Genomic DNA, 20,722 nt, shown 5'->3' with positions numbered 1-20,722 from the left:
AGGAACCATTGGAACTAATTTGAATTAAATTAGATTAGCGGTAGATTATTCCTTGTATGCTTTATTTCATCTCATCATTGTGTTCATACGCTACTAGTCGTAAAATTTAAAAGGGGCCCTTGCCCAGCTACAGTGGAACACATCCAAACTTGAAGAGATGGCCAGAAAACGTTTGCACAGACAATTAAATTAATAATATATTACCACTCCACTGCCTGAAACATTTTTAAATTAAAACCAGTATGCATGTTATTCCACTCACATGGATTTGAAAATAAAATCAGTTACAGTATAATTTGGACAACAGAATGAATGCATAAAAAACAGAACCATTACAAAATATCTATTCAGGTTTTTATGCAGGACTCCCAAATGAATAAAGTAGAAATAGGCTCCAGCTGGCAGGATGTGTCTCTGCCACTTCATCTTGAGGAAAGTTCAGCATTATGCAGCAAGCACAAGAGGAAAACTACAGTTCTGACTCAAAATGTTTTATTTGATTCCAACATGTTATTACAAACCTTTTGCAATGTTTGATATTCACAAAATGAATCATTATAAATGTGAATGAAATCGGAGCCATTTTAAAAAAATAATATGTGATAAATAAATATGGTTTGTATTTAGCAAGGATACCACACACTAAAAACCTGGCAACTGACCAACGTCATGTCAGTTTAAAATGAATTTGTATGTGTGATTATTTGTAACAAGAAGAATTCATGATTAGCCATGTATTCATTTTGAGAAGAAATTCTGAGGTACAGAAGTTTGAACTTGGCAGCAGTGTGTTCTAGCAGTAACTCAGAAGGCTGTGTGTCCTCCAGAACGACAGTAAATCTCCACTCACCGATTCAAGTCATGCTGAATGAAAGAAATCCTTGAGATGTAAATTAAGCTACCTTTAAAGTTTCCTGCCATCTAAACCTCCTGCTGGGAAGTGTGTGTGTGTGGACCTGCTGGTGATGAGTCCAAACTTGTGAACTTTGAGCAAGAGAAACATGGCAGCAAACGGGAACATTATCAATCATCATCTTAAGACCAGTGGAGTGATTATGATGCAGTCAAAATAAGCTGATTGAATATACTGTATACTGTATACACACAGTAACATCCATTCTCCTGAATTTAGCACAGGTTCATTACGAATAGGTAGCATTAAGCTTGGTAAGCAAACAGAACTTATCTGACTTGAATAAAGCATGCTAACACTTAATGAAAACACTGCAGCTTAGTGTAAACTATGTGAAATGGTAATAGGCTCCAATCAATTTAACATTCACTAAGCTAACATGTTATAGTTGACAGTTTAGTGACCTCAGGTCGGCAAGGCTGTCAGGGCACACAGAGACCTCTGATACTTTCATTATGATAAACATTTCGTTTGAATGGGGCTGTAGATTGAAACCAGTTATTAACTCAGTATAGCCAGTGACCAGGTTCATTCACTGTGTAGCTTTTCTATCATCCACTGGTTCCAGCGTAGTGCCTTTATTCAACAGGAGTCCAACAGTTGATCCAAACTGAAATCTCATTCACAACATGAACACACTTTTTATTGCTTAGGCCACCAGTGCCACAGTAAATAGAGCTCAGTGTAAATTAGGCAGCACTTCCTGTTTTTTCTACCAGAAATTGTTACTTTTGGTTAAGACAGGTGACAGCACACCCACTGCAAGACAGTTCTTTTTTTTTCTTAAGTTCAAAACAACATTTTGTTTCATATCTTCACACTTACTAAACCTGACATGTGATCAGTGATTCATTTGCCATTAAAAAAAATCAAGCCAGAGGCAAGTTATCAGAACTCATACAAAATAAAGAAGAAAGATATCCTTACATTTTTTAATTTCCTGCAATTTAACCATATTCTTTGGCATTTATTGTATATATTATGGTAGATTGCTCAATGTGGAAAATCAGTTGCTTTGAGCGTACACGTTAACAATTATAATATGTCATAATGCATGTATACACAGATGTTCACTCTTTCACCATTAGAAATGTTGCTGATACAACGTGATTTTGACCTTCAGCAGCATCCAGAGAGAAAACACATACACACAGCTGCAGGAGAGATTACTTGGTTTATTTCTAAATGTGTTTTAGAGGTTGAAATGTAAAATAATTCTCTTTAGATGGATGAGAGATGGAAGCTAAAATACAATATTTAAGGGCAATTAACATGTGCTGTATATTTCTGTGAGGACGTTAAATAGTGATTCAGAACACCTGTAAATTCTTAGAAACGTATGGAAATGAGAACTCCAAATTTAGCGATGTTGCAAAAATTCCCCAAAACATAAAAAACACATAGACAAGCAGCTAAAGTTATAACATGGTACCATAATGCATATGTATCCTCGCTTTACTCCTGAACTCTTGTGTAATATTTGTCTCTGCAGTGTGTGAAACTTACCTTGGATGATTCCTGCATGTTTTATCATCACACCATCTTCACGTTGAATGTTTAAACGCCAGCAGTCTGCCTCGTGGGTCTCAGTCTGGTTCATATGGCCTGGAGCTCAAATACATTTCGTCAGATATAAAGGTTTCATTTTGAATATTGAACTGTTTAAACAACATACACAGTGTCGGGGTGTGCTGTGAGAATGTCACACATCACATCCCACACTCTCAGGCCAGGAAATAGATAATACTGAATTTTCTGACAAACCTGGGATTTGCATGTGAGAACCACATCATTTAAAATAATGACAATCTAATTTCAGAGCGGTGAGTCACCAAGAGTTTGTGCTCTGCTCATCAGCTGCTGCAGAAAACCTCCACACTGGCACCTTTAAGCCAGCGTCATTGATCCTTTAAACCTAAATCGTTCATTAAACTGCAGATAGTTAAAAAATTATGACTGTAAAGGAAGATAAATCCTTGAATAATTGTTAAATTGTACAACCATCAAAAATCTCAAATTTGGTAAATTTTCAGACTTTACTGAGAATAATACCTGTCAGATAATATGATGCCCTTTTTTCTACACCTCTTAGAAACACCTCTGGGGCCCCTGCAGGTCCTTGAACCACATTTTGAGTGGCCAAGAGACAGCTCTGTTACCACTGAAACTCACCATCAGTATGTCAAGACCTGTACAGTGTACGGTGTCCGAGACAAAGGAGGAGATGTGCTCAGAGATCTGGGCTCAGTGTGCTGCTGTCAGGTCGGATGGAGATTAGATGTGAATCAGGAACACGAGCAGGATTTTTTCTGGATCAGCTTCAGTTTCATCCGCCATATTTATCCTTCAAGAAACACATGAATGAGTGTTCTCTCTCAGAGCTGCTGTAGCTTCATGTCATATCACAAAGCAGTTAATAAAACACTAGCCTGTATACAAGAGGGAGCAGGAGGAGGCTGAGCAGGCTCACCTGTATTTAAATTAGTTATTAGTTATTAATTGGTGAAAATAAAAAACTCGATCATATATATATATATATATATATATATATATATATATATATATATATATATATATATAAAGCGATCATTTGAATCGTGATGAGGTCGGACTCCTCTCTCTAAACCACAGCATTATGAGACAGCATGAGAAAACATTAACACGTGTTTTCTTTTTTCTTTTTTAATTCGCCGCATTTTGAAACCACGAAAAAATGTATCGTCGTGAAAATCTACTCTTTTATATTTCAAGTTTCACGTTTATTTTATTTATCCGGCACTTAAATATCATTTTGCTAAAATAATTGCAGGTGTCAGTGGTTGAAATAAACGCTGTTATTCTGGAACTGTTCTGACAAGAATCTGAGGAACACTAAACGTGGCATTTTAAACTAACTGATGAAATTGACGCCGAAACCTTTTCCTGGTTTGGGCTTTCTAGTTCCGATGAGAGGTTGTGAGTATGTCGTTGGGTTTGCCTGTGTTGTGTTTGCACTGGGCTGTGTGACAGAGCTCTTCCTCTCCCTCCGGCCTGCAGGTAGCCTCTGCTCCTCCGCTGCGCTCCTAATATGATTCAATGTTCCCGGCGCTGCAGCTGCTAATTCAATTTCTCCATGCTGTCAACACATCTGCAAAACACACAAAAGATTATTTTGCTGGTTTTAAAAAAATGTGTCCCAACGAACATAAAGCAGTAATAAAATATTGTCAGCTGGATGATATTAAAAAGCCGGTGCTTTAATGAGTGCTTATTAAGACTGAGCAGAGAGCGGCTCCTGCTCGCAGCGCGGTGAGGTGATCCTCTGTCATCTGTCCTGCACCTTCAAACTGCGAGAGTAGGTTTTCACTTTACTACAGAAGTCTGACGTGTTCACGTTAAACCTGCAGAAAGTACACAGAGGGGCCGATTAAAAGGAGGGCTGTTAGCTGTTCGATCACACGGAATTCATATCTTTTCAAATTTAAAGTAGGCCTATTTTTACGAATCAATATATAACAAAAAACGTTTAAATAAATAAACGTTCAGAGAGGAGGAGGAATACAGAAATAAAACGACAACCTAATATCGAAGACAGGTGTGTGCAGCTGTCTGTTTTTACGGAACTTATTTTCGCGTTAATAAAAGCCGCTTTCTGTCGAGACGAGCCAGCTGCCTGACACAGAGTTTTACATTATTAGCTATTCAAAATGTGATGCACCTACACAAACATACACCAAAATAATTAATCCAATATCTCTGGCGGTGGTATAGAAAAAAACGGCCAAGGAGCAGACACGTCGGTGTCTTCCTGTCACCCTCAAGCAGCCAGCACCCGACACAGGGAGGGTCCTGTGCTCAGGCTGCAGGGGGGCTGAGACAGTGACGGTGATGTCACTGTGGTGAATTTGGGAGCACGCGTCACATCAGTAGCTAATGCCTATTATCACTGAATAGTGAAGTACATGCGCTCATTCATTGACCTGCGGCCGTGCTGCTGGCGCAGCTCGCCGCTGACACCCAGAGACACCCAGAGACACCCAGACACACCCAGCTGTCTGAGCACAATAACCTCTGACAGACCCGCCATTATTACATCCCGGTCCCGGATCCCTCCAGTGTAAAGAGACCAGTAAAACTTTCTACGAGGCTCTGTGAGACCATCACTGATCACTCTGCTCTGTGTGTGTGTGTGTGTGTGTGTGTGTGTGTGTGTGTGTGTGTGTGTGTGTGTGGCTGCTGTGCCGCCGTGGATGTGACAGCTCTGTCGCTCTCCTCTGACTCCCCTGGGTCACTATAGCGCCCCCACCTGGCGGTCTACCTGTCAGTCAGACGCACCCACACAAGACTGGCTGCAGTTCAGATCCGTGACTGGGTGAATATGAAACAGGCTGCGGGGCTGACAGGTTACTGGATGTGAGTGGTTGTAGTTTATGACTGAGTTTGTCATGAAGCCATGTCCAGTGTGTATGTTCCTCTGGGTTTGTTTTAAAGGAGAGCTGCGGTGCGCCAGGTATTACTCTGGTCCCGAAAAGCATCTTATTTGTTCCAAATAATATGATCTGCATGGGCCAGTGTGTGTGTGCGCGCGGGCGCGTGTGTGTTGGGAGGGACTGAGGAAACATTTGCATTTCCTACAAGTGAGAAGTGATATGTTTCATTTAGCGGAGTGGACTGTAGAGGAAGTGGAGGAGATGAAGGAGAGGAGGAGGAGGAGGAGGAGGAGGAGGAGGAGGAGGGCTGCTGGTAGCTGAACGAGGAGGATGAGGGAGGAGAAGGAAAAGAAAAAAGGAGGAGGAGAAGAGGAGGTGGAGGAGAAGAGGAGGAGGAGGAGAGGGCCGCTGGTCGCCGGGTTTCCATGTGACAAGGGGAAATATGAGGGACTTTGACAGGTCTTAAACGGTCTGGCGCCAAGGCCTCAGTCTAGCCGCTAAATATAGCCGGAGAGATGATGCAGGGAGATGGGAGGAGAAGATGGAGAGATAAAAGGAAGAAAGGAACAATGTCGAAGGGAGGAAGAAAATAACAATACTCGATTATAGACGAATATGGCGCAAAACTGTCCTGTTATGTTGTAATTAGAGCGTCCTCTGTCCGGATCGCTGACGCAGGGCCTAAACACCCGGACGGAAGACGCTTTTGCGCACATTTTCACATCTGCAGCTGTATTATATTGTATTGAGCGGACGGATCAAGGACACAGAAGAAAGCTTTAGTCAACTTCCTGCAAGGGAAGCGTCATGCAAGCAGTTAATTCACTTTAAATGCAAAGCCAGCTTAGAGGGTGACCGACAACTCCTGCATCAAATACCTCATGCTGAGCCTCTGACCTTTCCTGTTTGGACTCATTTGTGGGTAAAACATAATGACAATTTTGTCAATATTATAAATGATCTAAACTACCTACGTGGGAGAAAATAGGGATCTCAAACTTCTGAATTCGCCCTTTATAGATGTTTCCAAACTTTATCTTGTGATATGTTACCCTCCATGAGGCGGCCTCCCCTCACACCCAGGACACACACATTCCAAAAAACAAGTCTAAGCGGCAAATGTACTGTCTGCTTTCGTTAATCTCCAGCACAGAGAATATGTTCATCTACAGCACAGTGCCCCTGCTCTGTGGACACACCACCAGCTCGGAGCAGTCCTCCCTCGACTTAATGACTTTTAAATCGCGCGTAATGGAGGTTTCTGTACGGCACAGAACAAATAAATGGTGACTAATTTGCACAAGCATTGTTGATACAATTATCCAGTTGAGTATTCCGGCAGAAAAACCGTTATCCACCTCCATATGTTGCTAATCTTTTTTTTTTTTTTTCCTTCTCCCCACTAAAGCTCCTCATGCAGCTCTAAAGGTCTGACTAACCGCGGCCGCTCCCACGGCGCTCCTACATCTCTGTCATTTCATAAATCTGAAGGTGCAGCATTCCAAACAAGTCAGCGGTCCGTCCGAATTACAGCAGATAGCCGTCACACAGTAACTCCGAGGAGAACAGTGAGGTATGTGCAGGACGGTCCTGATGATTGTACGTTCCCCTGTGAAGCTGATGCTCGCTGGCATTTATTTCCAACACCTTGCTGACTGAAAATAAACTTCTTTTTTTTTTCACATTGTCGCTGGCTGCTGTTGGGGCCCCGCTGTGAAACAATTCACGCTCCGGGGGGACGTGTGTCCTGTAGAATGTGTTTCCAGGCTCGCTTCATTCAGGTGCAGTGCGCTCTGTTGCGCTGCAGCTTCTTGTCAGGCCCGCTGACTCCTGACGCACGGTGGTTTCAATCTGATGGAAGCCGAGCAACAAGTGTGTAGCACAGCGGAGATGTGCAAACATTTCATGCTCCCGAACACATAACATGCTCTGTCTGACGTGCAGGTGCCGGCTGCTGAACCCTCTGCAATTAAAACTATTTAGTTTTGATCGGCGTGGTTTCCTGGAGCGGCTGATCAGGAGCTGACTGAAGTGAATTTAATGTACGTTTAATAAGGGTTGGTAAATATTATTCATGACATTTTTATGGCCAGTAAGAGTTTTTTTTAAGCCTGTCAGCGGAAGCCACAGAGACGCGGCTATGTTCCAGGGGTTAATAGGAAATGCGCAGTTGTGTCTGACGGTCTCATTCACAGAGATTATCACTTTTTGTTTCAGTTTTTGTCGAAGTGGCGCTTGTGGCCCACATCACCGTCCTTCCTGCCCGGAGAGAGCAGCTGTTTATCCAAAAAGAAAAAAAAAAAAAAAAAAAAAATCACATCTGACACCAAGTCATGACCGAGGCAGAGCCGTGGAGCGGAGGCGCAGATGAGGCTGCCGCTGAGGGGGCCGGAGGGGTCGCACATGCACGACTTCAGGGTAAATATAAAGAGACAAGAGATTGTTCTTATTGTGGCGCATCAGCCGACTGGCGCCGAGCAGCTCTTTAACAAACTGAGTCCCAGTTAATCAGGAGCTGCGGCGCTGGGGGTTTTTCTAAAGGAGCTCAGCAGAGCGGAGTGCGGGGCGGCTGGTGGGGGCCCCCGTGGCTCCCGGAGCTCCGCACTGTCCCTGCTTTGACAAAATACAACCTGTCGGAGATTACACGCTACCACGGCCTGCCCTCAGCCCGAGACTGAGCTCTAAATCATCTCATCGCTGCGGCTGTTTGATGTGGAAACACAAACGCTTCTCTGCACACAATCAGCGCGACGCGAAACAGCAGGGAGAGCACAATAACCACACTCACACAGTCACAATCTAAACGTCTGCGTCTCCGAGAACTTACTTCATTTGTAACTTCATCCAAACAAGGAAGAGTTTGCACCGAAGTGATCACTCACCGCTGTCCTCCTCCCTGCTTTTTCTCTCAGAAAATTCATTCATCACCATTCATCTGGTTTCCTCTTTTTTTTTCCCCTCCGCGCAGCATCTGGGTTTGTCTTTTCCAGCCTTGTCTCTTTATTACGCTGCCGCCGCTGCCGCCGCTGCCGCCTCCCCGTCAGCTCGGTCAGGAAAAAACGAACAGATAAATGGCTCTCTCGCCCGGGGAAGCCGGGGCTGTATGAGGCTGAAGTCAGTGTACACACAGCTAACATAGCCGGGGCTAGTGTGAGGCAAATCCAGCCTAAGCGTCAAAACAGCCGATAACATGGAATAATTACAAGTCTGTTATTATAGAGAGCGACCGAGAGAGCAGCAGCTCTTTGAAATAAATCTCTCCGGAATGCAGAGCGTGAGCTGCGAGTCGTGGGTTTACTGTTGTGAGTTGTTCTAAAAGACAGTGCTAAACGTGGACAACTGGAGCCGTTCCTCCGTATTAAGGTGAGAATTAAGACAGTGAGTCTGTGGACAGGTCGGCTTCTCCCGAGGCGACATTGTAAAAACGCAAGCCGAGAGAGGTGATGCCTCCACCGGCCAACAACTGAGGGCTGACCCGGTGTTTGGCTTGGAAATGGGGGTGGGATTTCCCGATCTTTCCTGTCATTGGTTAATATTTTATTCTGTTGACATGTTTTCTTACTGCTAATGCTTCCGACACCTTCTTGTCCCCCCCTCCCTCCTCTTCCAGAGTCTGGCCGGAGCTGTCAGAACCACGCCTATAGGGGCCCACAATTGGTCCAGAAAGCGTAAAATCAGCAATCAAAGGGGCTTGGTTCATTAGTGTTGGGGATGGAGGCAGGAAGGACATGTGAGATAGTCACAGATCTGCAGTGAACGGGGCCACATCTCTCCAGTCAGTGTGGGATGACTGAAGCAGAGAAACTGCTTCTTTCTGTGAGAGGTACACAGCGCAGCCGGGCTCTGCCTTCACAGCGCCGCTTCCACTGAAGGACTCGGCGGAGGAACCGCAGGAAAACACATCAGCAGCAACTCTGGGCTATTTTCTTCACCCTGATAACGCGCTGCTGTTTGACAGGGCGCTGTACTCTTCTGTACCGCTTTACACAAATTAACTGCTCGCGAAGCGCGGACCTACACTGGCTCTAGTTTGGGGGGAAATACCACTAAAAACATCCATTATTTCACTTCGGTTTTTGTGGATGCACCGATGAGAGATCCAGTTTTTACAGGGACTGCAATGGCTTATCACCCTTTCCACGCACACCGGCCGACCGACTTCCCAATGTCCGCCTTTCTAGCGGCCGCGCAGCCTTCCTTCTTCCCGGCGCTCAGCCTGCCTCCCGGGGCGCTCACCAAGCCTATCGCGGACCACGGCCTGGCCGGGGCGGCAGAGGCTGGGCTCCACCCGGCCCTCAGCCACCATCAGGCGGCTCATCTCCGCAGCATGAAGAGCCTGGAGCCCGAGGAGGAAGTCGACGACGACCCCAAAGTTACACTGGAAGCCAAGGATCTTTGGGACCAGTTTCATAAACTCGGGACGGAGATGGTTATTACCAAGTCTGGAAGGTAAGAGTGACTCAGAACTACAGCAATCCTCCTCATGGGCTTGTCGACAAGATTTAATTTTTAATTTAAAAAAAAAAAAAAGTAGTTTGTTTGTGTGTGTGCAGAGCCACGTTCAGAGAGAATAAAGCCGTTTATTGCCGTTATCACAGCGCAGTCTGTTCCTCAGGCCTTCACTGCTCCGTTCTTATTTCCCCGCCGACTGTCAGCCTCTCCCGCAATTCATACGAATAAGAAGGAAAACTACACATGTTTACCACGAAATATACACCAAATACTTCAACTTTATTTTATTTTTATTTTTTCACACGTGGAGTTAAACTGGCTGAAATAAATGAATCAAAGGGGAATTTATTTTTCTGGGGGGAATATTTGGGATTTTTTTTGTCCCAGACTGATGAAAGCAAAGTTCCATATGTTTTGTGTGTGTGTGTGTGTGTGTGTGTGTGTGTGTGTGTGTGTATATATATGTGTGTGTGTGTGTGTGTGTGTGTGTGTGTGTGTGTGTGTGTGTGGAACCTGTGGCCTGAGCTTTACTCACGTTTATCTCCCAAACTGCAGCTCCTGGGTTTTTATAAACAGGCTGTCACTTCAAAAAAGCAGAGACGTGAAGTGGTGTGCTCATAAATATACTGCTCAGCTTTGTCGTGTAATGCTTGGACAACACACACACTCACACACACACACACACACACATACACACTATGTTCGTGCTGTGCTGCTGCGTGTAGTATCTGACAATTACAATATTTCCTCTTCTCCGTGGCCCCTCTGTCAGGCCGTCCGGGTCCGGTGTGATCATGTGAAGTCGTGTGTTTTGGTCGAATCTTGGAGTGCTGACTTCCCCTGCGTGTTTTCTCTCCACAGGAGGATGTTCCCTCCGTTCAAAGTGCGAATAAACGGGCTCGATAAAAAAGCCAAGTACATCCTGCTGATGGACATCGTGGCGGCGGACGACTGCCGCTACAAGTTCCACAACTCCCGCTGGATGGTGGCGGGCAAGGCCGACCCGGAGATGCCCAAGAGGATGTATATCCACCCGGACAGCCCGGCCACCGGCGAGCAGTGGATGGCCAAGCCTGTTGCTTTCCATAAACTCAAGCTGACCAACAACATCTCGGACAAGCACGGATTTGTAAGTACAGACAGGTTTCTTCCTCTCGCCTGAGCAGAGACAGTTATAAATATATATATATATATATTTATATATATTTATATTTACGTGCTGTAGGCTGTGAGGTGTTCACTGCTGGAGCAGACGGGCCAGAGTGTTTTTTAGGTGTTTTTAAAATCACATGAAATTTTTATGAAGCCCATGAGAAAAGTGGGTCGTTGTAGCAGCAAAGATAATAACAGGAAACAGCCAGGAGAGGAGGAAAAAAACGGAAAATAAATAAAAACAGAGTCCAAAGCGTGGGCACAGTTCAGGGAGGCTGAAGCTGCAGAGCAGAGCTGTAAGCTTTATAATACGCCAGTCTGAAATATAGAACGTGAATGTGCGTTCTGGACGACTACATGGACGGTGCAGGACGTGCTGTTGACACTTTGTCTCCACTTGACTTCCCTCTGCCGCTGACTCACACAGCGTGTGTTCCCCTCAAGCTCTCCAAAACCCGCATGTGAACATCCGAGCCCAGGCCCAGCTCCGTGCTGCAGCTCGGAGCCTTTACACAGTACTGATCCTCTCTTTCTAACCCAAGTGTTGGGAATTAAAAAAAACAAAAAAGAAAGAAAGAAAGAAAAAACATATCCGAGCCGGGTGTTTGCAAGGCGGAGGGATTAAGTGTATCATCAAATCGGGTCAGAGAGAAATGACGTGAAATGAGCTGACTGACGTGTCTGATATCACCCCAGCCTGTAACCTAATAGTATAGTATAGTATAGTATAGTATAGTATAGTATAGTATAGTATAGTATAGTATAGTATAGTATTGGATTTGTATTAGGTCTGTAATGTGCTGTATAGTATGGCAGGGTGCTGCGGTGTCTGCATGTCTCGCCTACAATATTTCCCCCATTTAAAGCAAAAAAACGTATTTCATATTATTTTACTGGTGCAACAATATGCACCGGGTTTGAAAAATAATCGGTGCAAATGATAAATGTGTGATAGAGTCCGTGTGGCTGGCAGGCAGAGTGCCTCCGACTGGAAACAAATTCAACATTTACATGTCAGTCTAAATTTGCAATCGGTCCCCGGCAGGATTTCTGTCTGTACGCAGGCCTTCTCTGCACACGTTGCGAGGGAAATATCATTTTTGTTTGTGTCTGGAATTAATGTATGCATCCGCCACTCACACAGCGAGCAACCCGATCTCATGCTGCGCGTTTTTGTATATTCGAATTGTAAATAAATACATTTTATTTTGAAAATGCCGGCGCGTTTATCTGCGCCGCTCTGTTTGTTGAGACGGATCATTCCAGGTTCGCGTCTTGTCGTGCGTCTGTACTTGGTGGCACATTAAAAAACGGAATGAGAGAGTCGGTGTGTGCAGCTCTCCTCCCGGCACAAGCTCAATCAAATCACTTTTGTGTGTGTGTGTGTGTGTGTGTGTGTGTGTGTGTGTGTGTGTGTGTGTGTGTGTGTGTGTGTGTGTGTGTGTTGCTGCGGCTGTGAGCCCTCATGACAACATGTGTGGCCTGGTCAGGTTTTTCCCTTTGCCCCGCACTAATTACAGACGAGTCTGCTCACACAGTAATTATAACAGCATCGACAACAATGCGCCGGCTGATCCGCGTCAACATCTTCTGTCTGCTGTCGAGTTTTAACACGGAGCGAGCCTCACAGAGAGACGCGACAGACCCTATACTGCGATATTCACTGCGAAGCTGTGTGTGTTTGTGTGTGTTGGTCCAGACAATCCTGAACTCCATGCACAAGTACCAGCCCCGGTTCCACATAGTGCGGGCCAACGACATCCTGAAGCTCCCCTACAGCACCTTCAGGACGTACGTCTTCCCGGAGACCGAGTTCGTGGCTGTGACGGCGTACCAGAACGACAAGGTGAGTCACGGTTCACACTCCAGCCAACTGCTCTAATATGGATGCTATACTTTGCATAATAAATGTCCTACATGCGTCCCCCTCCCCCCGCCACCAACCCCCGAAGACTTAATCTGATTTTGTAGGTCGCCTAATTTCCCTGCAGAGGACTCCCATGTCCCACTTGATTTTTTTTTTTTTTTTTTTTTTTTAATTGCTGTTTAGCCTTGACTTGTGGCTGTAGCAAACATGTTCACCATGAATTCAAATTCGCAGCTAGTGTTGTGTGTTATCTGCAATTCATGCGCTATTACCTTGACCAGAAGTGAATAAATTAGGCGTATAAATGCGGAGAGTGTGTTGTGCTTTGCTGTCATGCGGCATTAAAAAATGTCAGCCGTGTCCTCTCTATTCATTTAGGGTTTTTTATCTTCACAAAAAATGGCGACAATATGAAAATCCAGCATATCTGAACAGAGGTTTTGTATGTGTGTGTATGTGATGGCTCTATTATGAGCCCCAGTCGCTGCCTCTTTATCCTCCTCTATGAAGATAATTGGAGCTTGTGTCCTGGGGGCTCTGGCTGAAGGGGAGAGGGGGTCTTGTTGTAAAAGTTTATGGCAAAGAGTCACCATCGATTAGAGGGCATTTAAAAGGCTGGTCACCCTGCAGCCGCGCCGGACAGATGCTGCGAGACTCTCTCTCTGCTCAAATAACAAGCGCCTGGAGCGTCCTGTCCGAGGGCCACAGAGGGCCTCCAGGAGCCGAGAGCCTCCTGCATGCGGCTCTTTGACGGCTGCGTGGCCGTGCGTGGAGCCACACCGACCTCTTCCACATCAGGACACATCGCGAGGCAGCAGTGATCCAAACCGCATTATTAATTATTGATATGATAGTCATCTGTTCCAGTATTCCTTTTTCTTTTTTTTCTGGGGGGACGGAGGCTCGTGTGGCCCCATTGAGGAATATTTCGTGGCAGAATTCCTCTCCAGGGGCCTATGAGAATAACGCCCCGTCATTACGCTTTTATTAATAATGCAAATCCGAGGCCCACCGTGGCTCCGGTCCAATACACTGGTTTTTGCGTGTGTTAATCCAAACACGTTGCTGTCCCCAAATGTTGGCTGTTGAAGGCGACGGGCTCCAAGATAATAGACGTCACGTATTAATTGATTCATTGTGTTTCTACTCCTTCGACATTCATCATATTTTGTATTTTTGACAGATAACGCAGCTAAAGATCGACAACAACCCATTTGCCAAAGGATTCCGGGACACGGGGAACGGAAGGAGAGAGAAAAGGTATCAACACCTGCAGAAATGACTGTGTGTGTGTGTGTGTGTGTGTGTGCTGGTCTTTTTATTGCAAGGTCATGATGTAAGTCTACAGCGTTAGGATATCTCAAATCAACATCCATTATTATTATTATTATTATTATTATTATTATTATTATTATTATTATTATTATCATTTATTGTTATTATCATCAGCATCATTATTATTATCATTATTATCATTATTATTATTATCATTATTATCATTATTATCATTATTGTTATTATTATTATCATTATTATCATTATTATTATTATTATCATCATCACCGCCGTCGTCTTTGTTATCATTATTAATATTACTATTACAATTATTAACATTATTATTAACATTGTTGTTGTTGTTATTGACAGGAAACAGCTGACTATGCCGTCGCTGCGGATGTATGAGGACCAGTGCAAGGCGGATCGGGAAGGTGCGGACTCGGACGCCTCGTCCAGTGATCCTCCGACCGGCAGGGACGCCGCCCACTCCCCGCTGGGAGCCGGTTCCAGTCCGTTGAGGTTCAGCAGGCCCAGTCGAGGTGAGAAACATCATTGTTTATTTGATTTTGGGGCCAGTGAGGGCGCCAGCACGAGTTTCAACGATGGTGATAAAACCATTAGCAGTGGTTGTAATCAATTATACAGCCTTGAACTTTAGAATCTAAATGTATCGTAAAGGGGCTCTCTGTAGTTTTGGAGGAGACATTTTAACACAGAATGTTTTACAATATTAATTAGGTTATAATAGAAACCTAAGAAATATTTATTTTTTACTATAAGTGAAAAGAGAACCTGTTCTCAGAGGAAAATAAGGTCCCCGAACACTGTTTATGTGTGGCGGACCCTGCCCCCTTTCTAGCTTCAAACAAAGTAAAACAGTATAAATTGTGTTGTCCTTTAAGGTCAGTTTGTTTATTCAGTTTATTCATTCAGGGTGAAAAAAGAGAGCTTGTAAATAAAAATGGTTTTTCTTCCAATATATAAAGTTCTTCCCAAAAAACTACACATTGCACCTGTAATGATTTAAATTGTCCAAATATGGGTGTAATTTGGTGGAAGAAAATAACCGAAGAGGTTGGAAAATATCAGTGTTGTGCAGGAATAGATTTTATAATTCCTATTTTCCTTTGTTACGCTGGCTATTGTGATCATTTAAAATTAATTGCATTTAATGTGCAGGATTAAATTAAATTCTATACAGAACAATTAACTGTTGATGTAAACAGCAAAATCACCCTGAAGTGACTTAATGACTGCAGTGAATTATTTACTGCCCTTTAAATTGAAATGTTCTCATTGACCATATACAGTGTGTAAACCTCTTACTGGTGTTATTGAGTTCCATTTAATTCTACAGAAAAATTAACGTCCTTTAATTTCTTAAGTTAATTCATTTTTACAAAGCCTGAGCAGTGTTAGCCTCAACCGGCCCTTTTTTTAATGTCAATGTGTGGATTTCTCTAATGTCTGCATTTTCCAAAGATTTACACCGCTTTACAAATAATTAAATATTAAATAAGGTTTTTATTTACAGTGTACATTATATATAAAATGTAGGCCATGTGTTAATTTCTTTATGAGTGAACATATGGTGGGAAATGTGTAGGGTGGATTTTGAGAGTTCAGGGCTCCCGCCAGGCTTATGTTGCCATTCTAGTGTGTGTGTGTGTGTTTATGGATGCTGGAGATGTGGAGGCTCAGGGGACACTTACACTTACACCTCTTCTCCCCTGTTTGAATTGCATTTTTTAGATGACAAAACATGCACTGACAGCGAGCAGGAGCTGGAGCATCACGACGAGCTCTGCACCGGCTCCAACAGCCCAGGACCTGAACCCGAGTCCCCCTACAGCTCCAGGTGTGAGGAGCGAGTGAGGGACAGGCCTAGCACAGAAAAGAAGGATGACTCCATATTCAGTATAAGGAACCTTGAGAAGGACAAAGCGGAGAGCAGGCACAGGAAGGACACCATGGACGTGTTGACAAAGGACTCAGAGGCTGGAGGCATCAGTGCCACTAAGGAAGCCTTCTCCCCTCTCATGGTCCAGACCGAGAGCCCCTCGCACTTCAGCCCGGGCCACTTACAAAGCCTGGCTCTGTCTGGCCTGCACAGTCAGCAGTTCTTTAACCCTCTGAACACCGGATCGCCGTTGTTGTTTCACCCCGGGCAGTTTGCCATGGCCCCCGGAGCCTTTTCTGCTATGGGCATGGGGCATCTATTGGCCTCTGTATCCGGAGCAAGTGGTTTGGAAAACGGCAGCCTCTCTGCCCAGGGCACGGGAGGAACCCCCAACCCATTCCCCTTCCATCTGTCCCAGCACATGCTCGCCTCTCAGGTAAGGAAGGTCACGTGACGTGGTATGCCTGTACACCTGTAGCACCGAGCTGACGTCAGTAGCACAGGAAGGCTGGAGCTTCTGGTTGAGAGTGAAGACAGGATTAGGTGTCAAGTTTTACCTTCTTGGGGACATAACTGGCAGTGTAAACTTCCCCTGCAGTCCAGCCAGAGCGCCGTTTCATTCAGAGCTGATCAGAATTCAATAAGTTGGGATTCAATGATAAATACACTCAGTTCAATTTGTAAAGATGTTTTCAGGCTTCTGTGGAGCAAACTGTTTGTAACAGAATTTTACACCCAAAGAAAGAAAATATTGGTTGTTTGTATCAGATGTGTGTTATATTCTTATAAAAACGTCTTTTGAATAACCTAAGAAACCAGATCATTTGGTTACTGTTTGTGTGTTGGAAAAATATATCACTAATTTGACGACTTGGTTGGAAATAGTGACGTGTACAGTTTTGACTTTAAGTCTGTCCCTCTTTGTATTCCAGGGCATCCCCATGCCTTCCTTCGGAGGTCTTTTCCCGTACCCCTACACCTACATGGCGGCAGCTGCAGCGGCAGCCTCGGCCTCAGCCCTCCCTGCCACCAGCACCGCCAGCCCACTCTCCAGGAACCCGTTCCTGAGCTCATCCCGGCCCCGGCTCCGCTTCAACCCCTATCAGCTCCCAGTGTCGCTGCCTCAGAGCTCCAGCCTGCTCACCGCCAGCCTGCAGGGCAGCCTCAACCCAGGCTCTGAATCCTCCAAACCGGGCAGCAGGGAGACCAGCCCAGCCCCGGAGCATCACAGCAACCACAAGACGGGAGGGTCGAGCAGGAGGACCGCGTCTCCCAAAACCTCCGTGAAGGACTCAGTGAATGAGCTGCAGAGCATCCAGAGACTGGTGAGCGGCCTGGAGGGCCAGAGAGAGCCCTCCCCGACTGCAGACTCTCCTAAGTGATGAAGACTCTGTTTGGGATCAAGACTTACCAGAGGACTATACGTGCATATGTCCTGTACAGCACATTACAGAGACTGGGATGAGGGTTTGACCGATATGGGTGGGTGAAGGCCGATAACTGGTACTTTTGGAACAAAGCTGCGGATAGTCCATAGAATTAAATTGAATCTTTCTACGTCCTGAAGGTTTCCTCCAGAGCTCACCTGTCAGGGAGGGTGGAGGGTTGTATTTTCAACCATCATCGGACATCAAAACTGTCCCCTCAGTCCCAGTGTGTAAGCGTGGGCAGCTCGCGAGGGCAGAGCCGCTGGGACACATTCCTACATTAATGAAATACAGAGTATCCAAAATAACATTGAAGTAAAATTTTAACCAAAACACACACATTTTAGATCAAAATAATGATTAAATATAAAATAAAATAAAAAAAGAACGTGACCACTTAAATATTATCAATCGAATTTAAGCATATCCATTACAGCAGAGGTGGAGCACACAAGGCCAGTATCGGCTCCATATATCGGTCTAACCTGCCTGAGGGGCCTGCAGCTCCGCAGACCGAGCGGCGCACAGCGGAGTGTGTGTGTGTGTGTGTGTGTGTTGGGTTTGGTTAACTTGAAGCGTTTGAGCACCCAGGCCCGGGTTTAAAGACCGAGCCGGGCCCGAACAGAACAGGAGCCTCATCACGATGACAGGCAGGTCTCAAGCTGCGTCCAAAAAACTTTGTTTATTCCAGGCCTGATTATTTCACAAAGGCATGGCAGGGGAGAGACAGACAGGAAGAACCGCTTATCATTTCATGCCAGAAAAATTGTTTCTGAACTATTTATGTAATTAAAGATAAAACAAATTCTGTAAATAAAGCTAAGATCCAAGAATATGCAATTGGTATTAATTTATTCAAGGCTGTATATTAGCGTGTATATATTTCGAATTTAACTCGTTGCTTTTTTCCCCTCCTCCTCCTCCTCCTCCTCTTCTCCCCAATTTTACATGAACATATACTGTAAATGAAAGCTATTTAGCGCTTGTTGGTTTGAAAAACTGTGTATGAAGCATTGCTGATTTTTTTGAGGACGTGTGTGCCATGTTTTAGTCTGCATCCACCGAAAATGACAGAGGAACAGAGAGACAGAGTTCCACATGGATTCAAAAACACCTCAGGTTATTTCACTCCAGCCAGGAGACATTCAAAGCAATTCCTCCTGTGGGCGCATCATTCATATCTATTCATAAATATATTTAAAGATGAAAGTATCTTGTTTATGCTGGTTGTCCGGGTTTTTTCTTTTTTTTTTTTTTTTTCTTTTTTTTTTTGATTGTCTCACAATTTCAATAAAAAAATCGTTGTGCTGAAATCTCGCAAGCGTATTATTATTATTATTATCATTATTATTATTATTATTATCGTTATAATTATTATCAATATTATCATCATTTTTATTATTAATATGTACTTTTTCAATTATTGTTGGAATCTTCTTATGAGAGCAACACAGCTGTAGAAATTTGTAGAGCATTTGTAATGAAGTCATCTATGGTTTTGCACACTGCTGTTATGCGCGCGCGCGCGCACACACACACACACACACACACACACGTGTGACAGGAGCGCCCTCTGTCGGGCACATGTTTCTTAGAAAAAAGGCCATGTTCCGCACATGTTAGGGTGAATTTGATGAGAAAATGTTTTTCTTGTGGTGTGAGTGTTTTCATGATCCACGTTATTAAAACTGCAGCTACAGCTACACATAAGAAGCAGGGGGCATCTGCGGGTAAACTATTCTCTGTTAGAAATGTATCATAAGAGCTACAGTTGTGAGTATTAAATTATGTTTATTTTAGACTTGGCATATTAAACAGGTCCCACTCTTCTTGATATGATTCTGAGTGTTGCTGTGAGGTGTACATGCAGCGGTGACACCACGGTTAATTGTTATTTGTGTTAAACGCGCTCTGGCTCCTGCGCGCACCGCCGCCCGCCTCTATTCTGAGCGGCTCCTCCGTCATCGTCAATCAGCATTTCCTTTAGTATTGTGTACCCGGCTGTATTTTTAGAAAGAGTCGAGTAATGTCAGTATTTATAGGAAGAGCTTTCTCCGCTGCGCTCACACATCCTGCTGCAGCCGGAGCGCCTCTGTGGCCGTGGCCTGCTCCCGGTCCGGACTGCGTTCTGGACACAGTGTCACACCAGACGTGTTGTTACTCGCGGAATTAGATGTAATATTATTGTTTTTTTTATTGAGCTCAATATATCAGCGGTTCTGAAGCTAAACAAGTGGCACCAGATAAATATATCACTTCAGTCATATATTTAGTCATTTTTGTCGACGTCTCTGAAAATTATGTTTCGTGTTGTTGCTGCACAGACCGGGTGTTTAAAGCCTTTATCTTCAGCGTGTGTGTGTGTGTGTGTGTGTGTGTGACTGTGTAGATGTGTGTCTCGGTTTAAAGGGTTAAGCAGGGGGAGTTTAGGGCAGCAGACAGCCTTTTGTCCGGGACCCGGCGCCTGTCGCCTGCCTGCCGGCCACAGCCTCCACACCGCCCCGCTTCCTAATTAGAGAGCCCCCCTCCTCCTCCTCCTGTCCTCCTCCTCCCCTTCTTCTTCATTTTCTTTTCTTTCTGCAGCGATAATCACAAAACTCTCATTCTATTACGGGGGCTATTGTTGCCACTCTGTTATCTTCAATTAACAGAGAGGGCGACTCGACCTCGCACTCTGGGATAAAAAAGTATTTGTCTAAATCAATCAGTCAATGAGTGATCAATAGGCTCCTGTGGAGGCCCCGTGGATCATAACTAATGACTGGTGATGGCGTGGGGTAAAAAGGCCAAGATTATCCACAACTTTGCCCAGTGATCAGTGCAGGCCTGTGTTGTCGTCTGAGCGTTTACAGGCCAGCAGATGAAGTTACACAGTTCATGTCAACACAGCGGACAAACAGCACCTTTCCTGCTTTTTACTGCGTGAAGCCTAAACAACATTACAGGAGGCTGGCCCGCACTCTGTCTCCTCTGCTTATCTGTGGGCTGTAGGAGATACCTCAGACTGTGTGCACTGCCTCACATCACACATACACACACACACACACATACACACATACAGAAAGAGAGAGAGAGAGAGAGAGAATTCTACAGCCTAAAAGTTTGATATTTGTTCTTTTTTTTATTTCTACTCACTCGTGTGATCAGACAGTCATGAACTCCAGTGCAGGTTAGATTCAGTGTTCTAGGTTATAAAGGCATATAGTTTGGTATTATGGTAGGTAATTCAGTTGTGGACAGTAACCAAGTACATTTACATTTACACTCACCTGCACACATTAAAGTGATACTTGTGCTTTACTTGATTTCATTTTGCTTTTAATT

The 20,722-nt window shown here is 44.5% G+C and overlaps 1 protein-coding gene and 1 long non-coding RNA gene across 6 annotated transcripts; one reads left to right on the top strand and one right to left on the bottom strand.

The window, feature by feature from the left end:
* Window positions 1–475: 475 nt before the first annotated feature.
* LOC115575277 (uncharacterized) lies at window positions 476–8,260 on the bottom strand. 2 transcript variants are annotated; one of them, XR_003982648.1, is made up of 3 exons: window positions 8,150–8,260; window positions 3,830–4,040; window positions 476–3,257 (listed from the first exon to the last, which is right to left on the bottom strand). It is a non-coding gene; the product is annotated as an uncharacterized LOC115575277 (long non-coding RNA). The 2 variants fall into 2 exon arrangements; XR_003982649.1 differs by having other exon boundaries at window positions 8,205–8,259.
* tbx2b (T-box transcription factor 2b) lies at window positions 5,690–18,705 on the top strand. 4 transcript variants are annotated; one of them, XM_030407169.1, is made up of 8 exons: window positions 5,690–6,895; window positions 8,933–9,771; window positions 10,636–10,903; window positions 12,620–12,772; window positions 13,977–14,053; window positions 14,441–14,610; window positions 15,824–16,407; window positions 16,904–18,705. In XM_030407169.1, exons 2-8 carry the CDS (start codon window positions 9,413–9,415, stop codon window positions 17,351–17,353), a joined length of 2,061 nt encoding a protein of 686 aa, XP_030263029.1. In that variant the 5' UTR covers window positions 5,690–6,895; window positions 8,933–9,412; the 3' UTR covers window positions 17,354–18,705. The 4 variants fall into 4 exon arrangements, with proteins under 4 accessions (XP_030263029.1, XP_030263010.1, XP_030263021.1 ...); XM_030407150.1 differs by lacking the exon at window positions 5,690–6,895 and adding an exon at window positions 7,056–7,740; XM_030407161.1 differs by lacking the exon at window positions 5,690–6,895 and adding an exon at window positions 8,609–8,685.
* Window positions 18,706–20,722: the final 2,017 nt, after the last annotated feature.

This window comes from Sparus aurata, chromosome 2 (genome assembly GCF_900880675.1).
Source record: "Sparus aurata chromosome 2, fSpaAur1.1, whole genome shotgun sequence".
Lineage (NCBI taxonomy): Eukaryota > Metazoa > Chordata > Actinopteri > Spariformes > Sparidae > Sparus > Sparus aurata.
The sequence above is the reverse complement of the archived record's forward strand: the minus strand, read 5'-3'. Positions and strand labels throughout refer to the sequence as shown.

Excerpts from the sequence above, each read along its gene's own strand:
- tbx2b (XM_030407169.1), top strand. The coding sequence starts at position 9,413 with ATGAGAGATCCAGTTTTTACAGGGACTGCAATGGCTTATCACCCTTTC. Across the intron at positions 9,772-10,635 it reads GTTATTACCAAGTCTGGAAG|GAGGATGTTCCCTCCGTTCA; the intron begins GTAAGAGTGACT and ends TTCTCTCCACAG. Across the intron at positions 16,408-16,903 it reads AGCACATGCTCGCCTCTCAG|GGCATCCCCATGCCTTCCTT; the intron begins GTAAGGAAGGTC and ends TTTGTATTCCAG.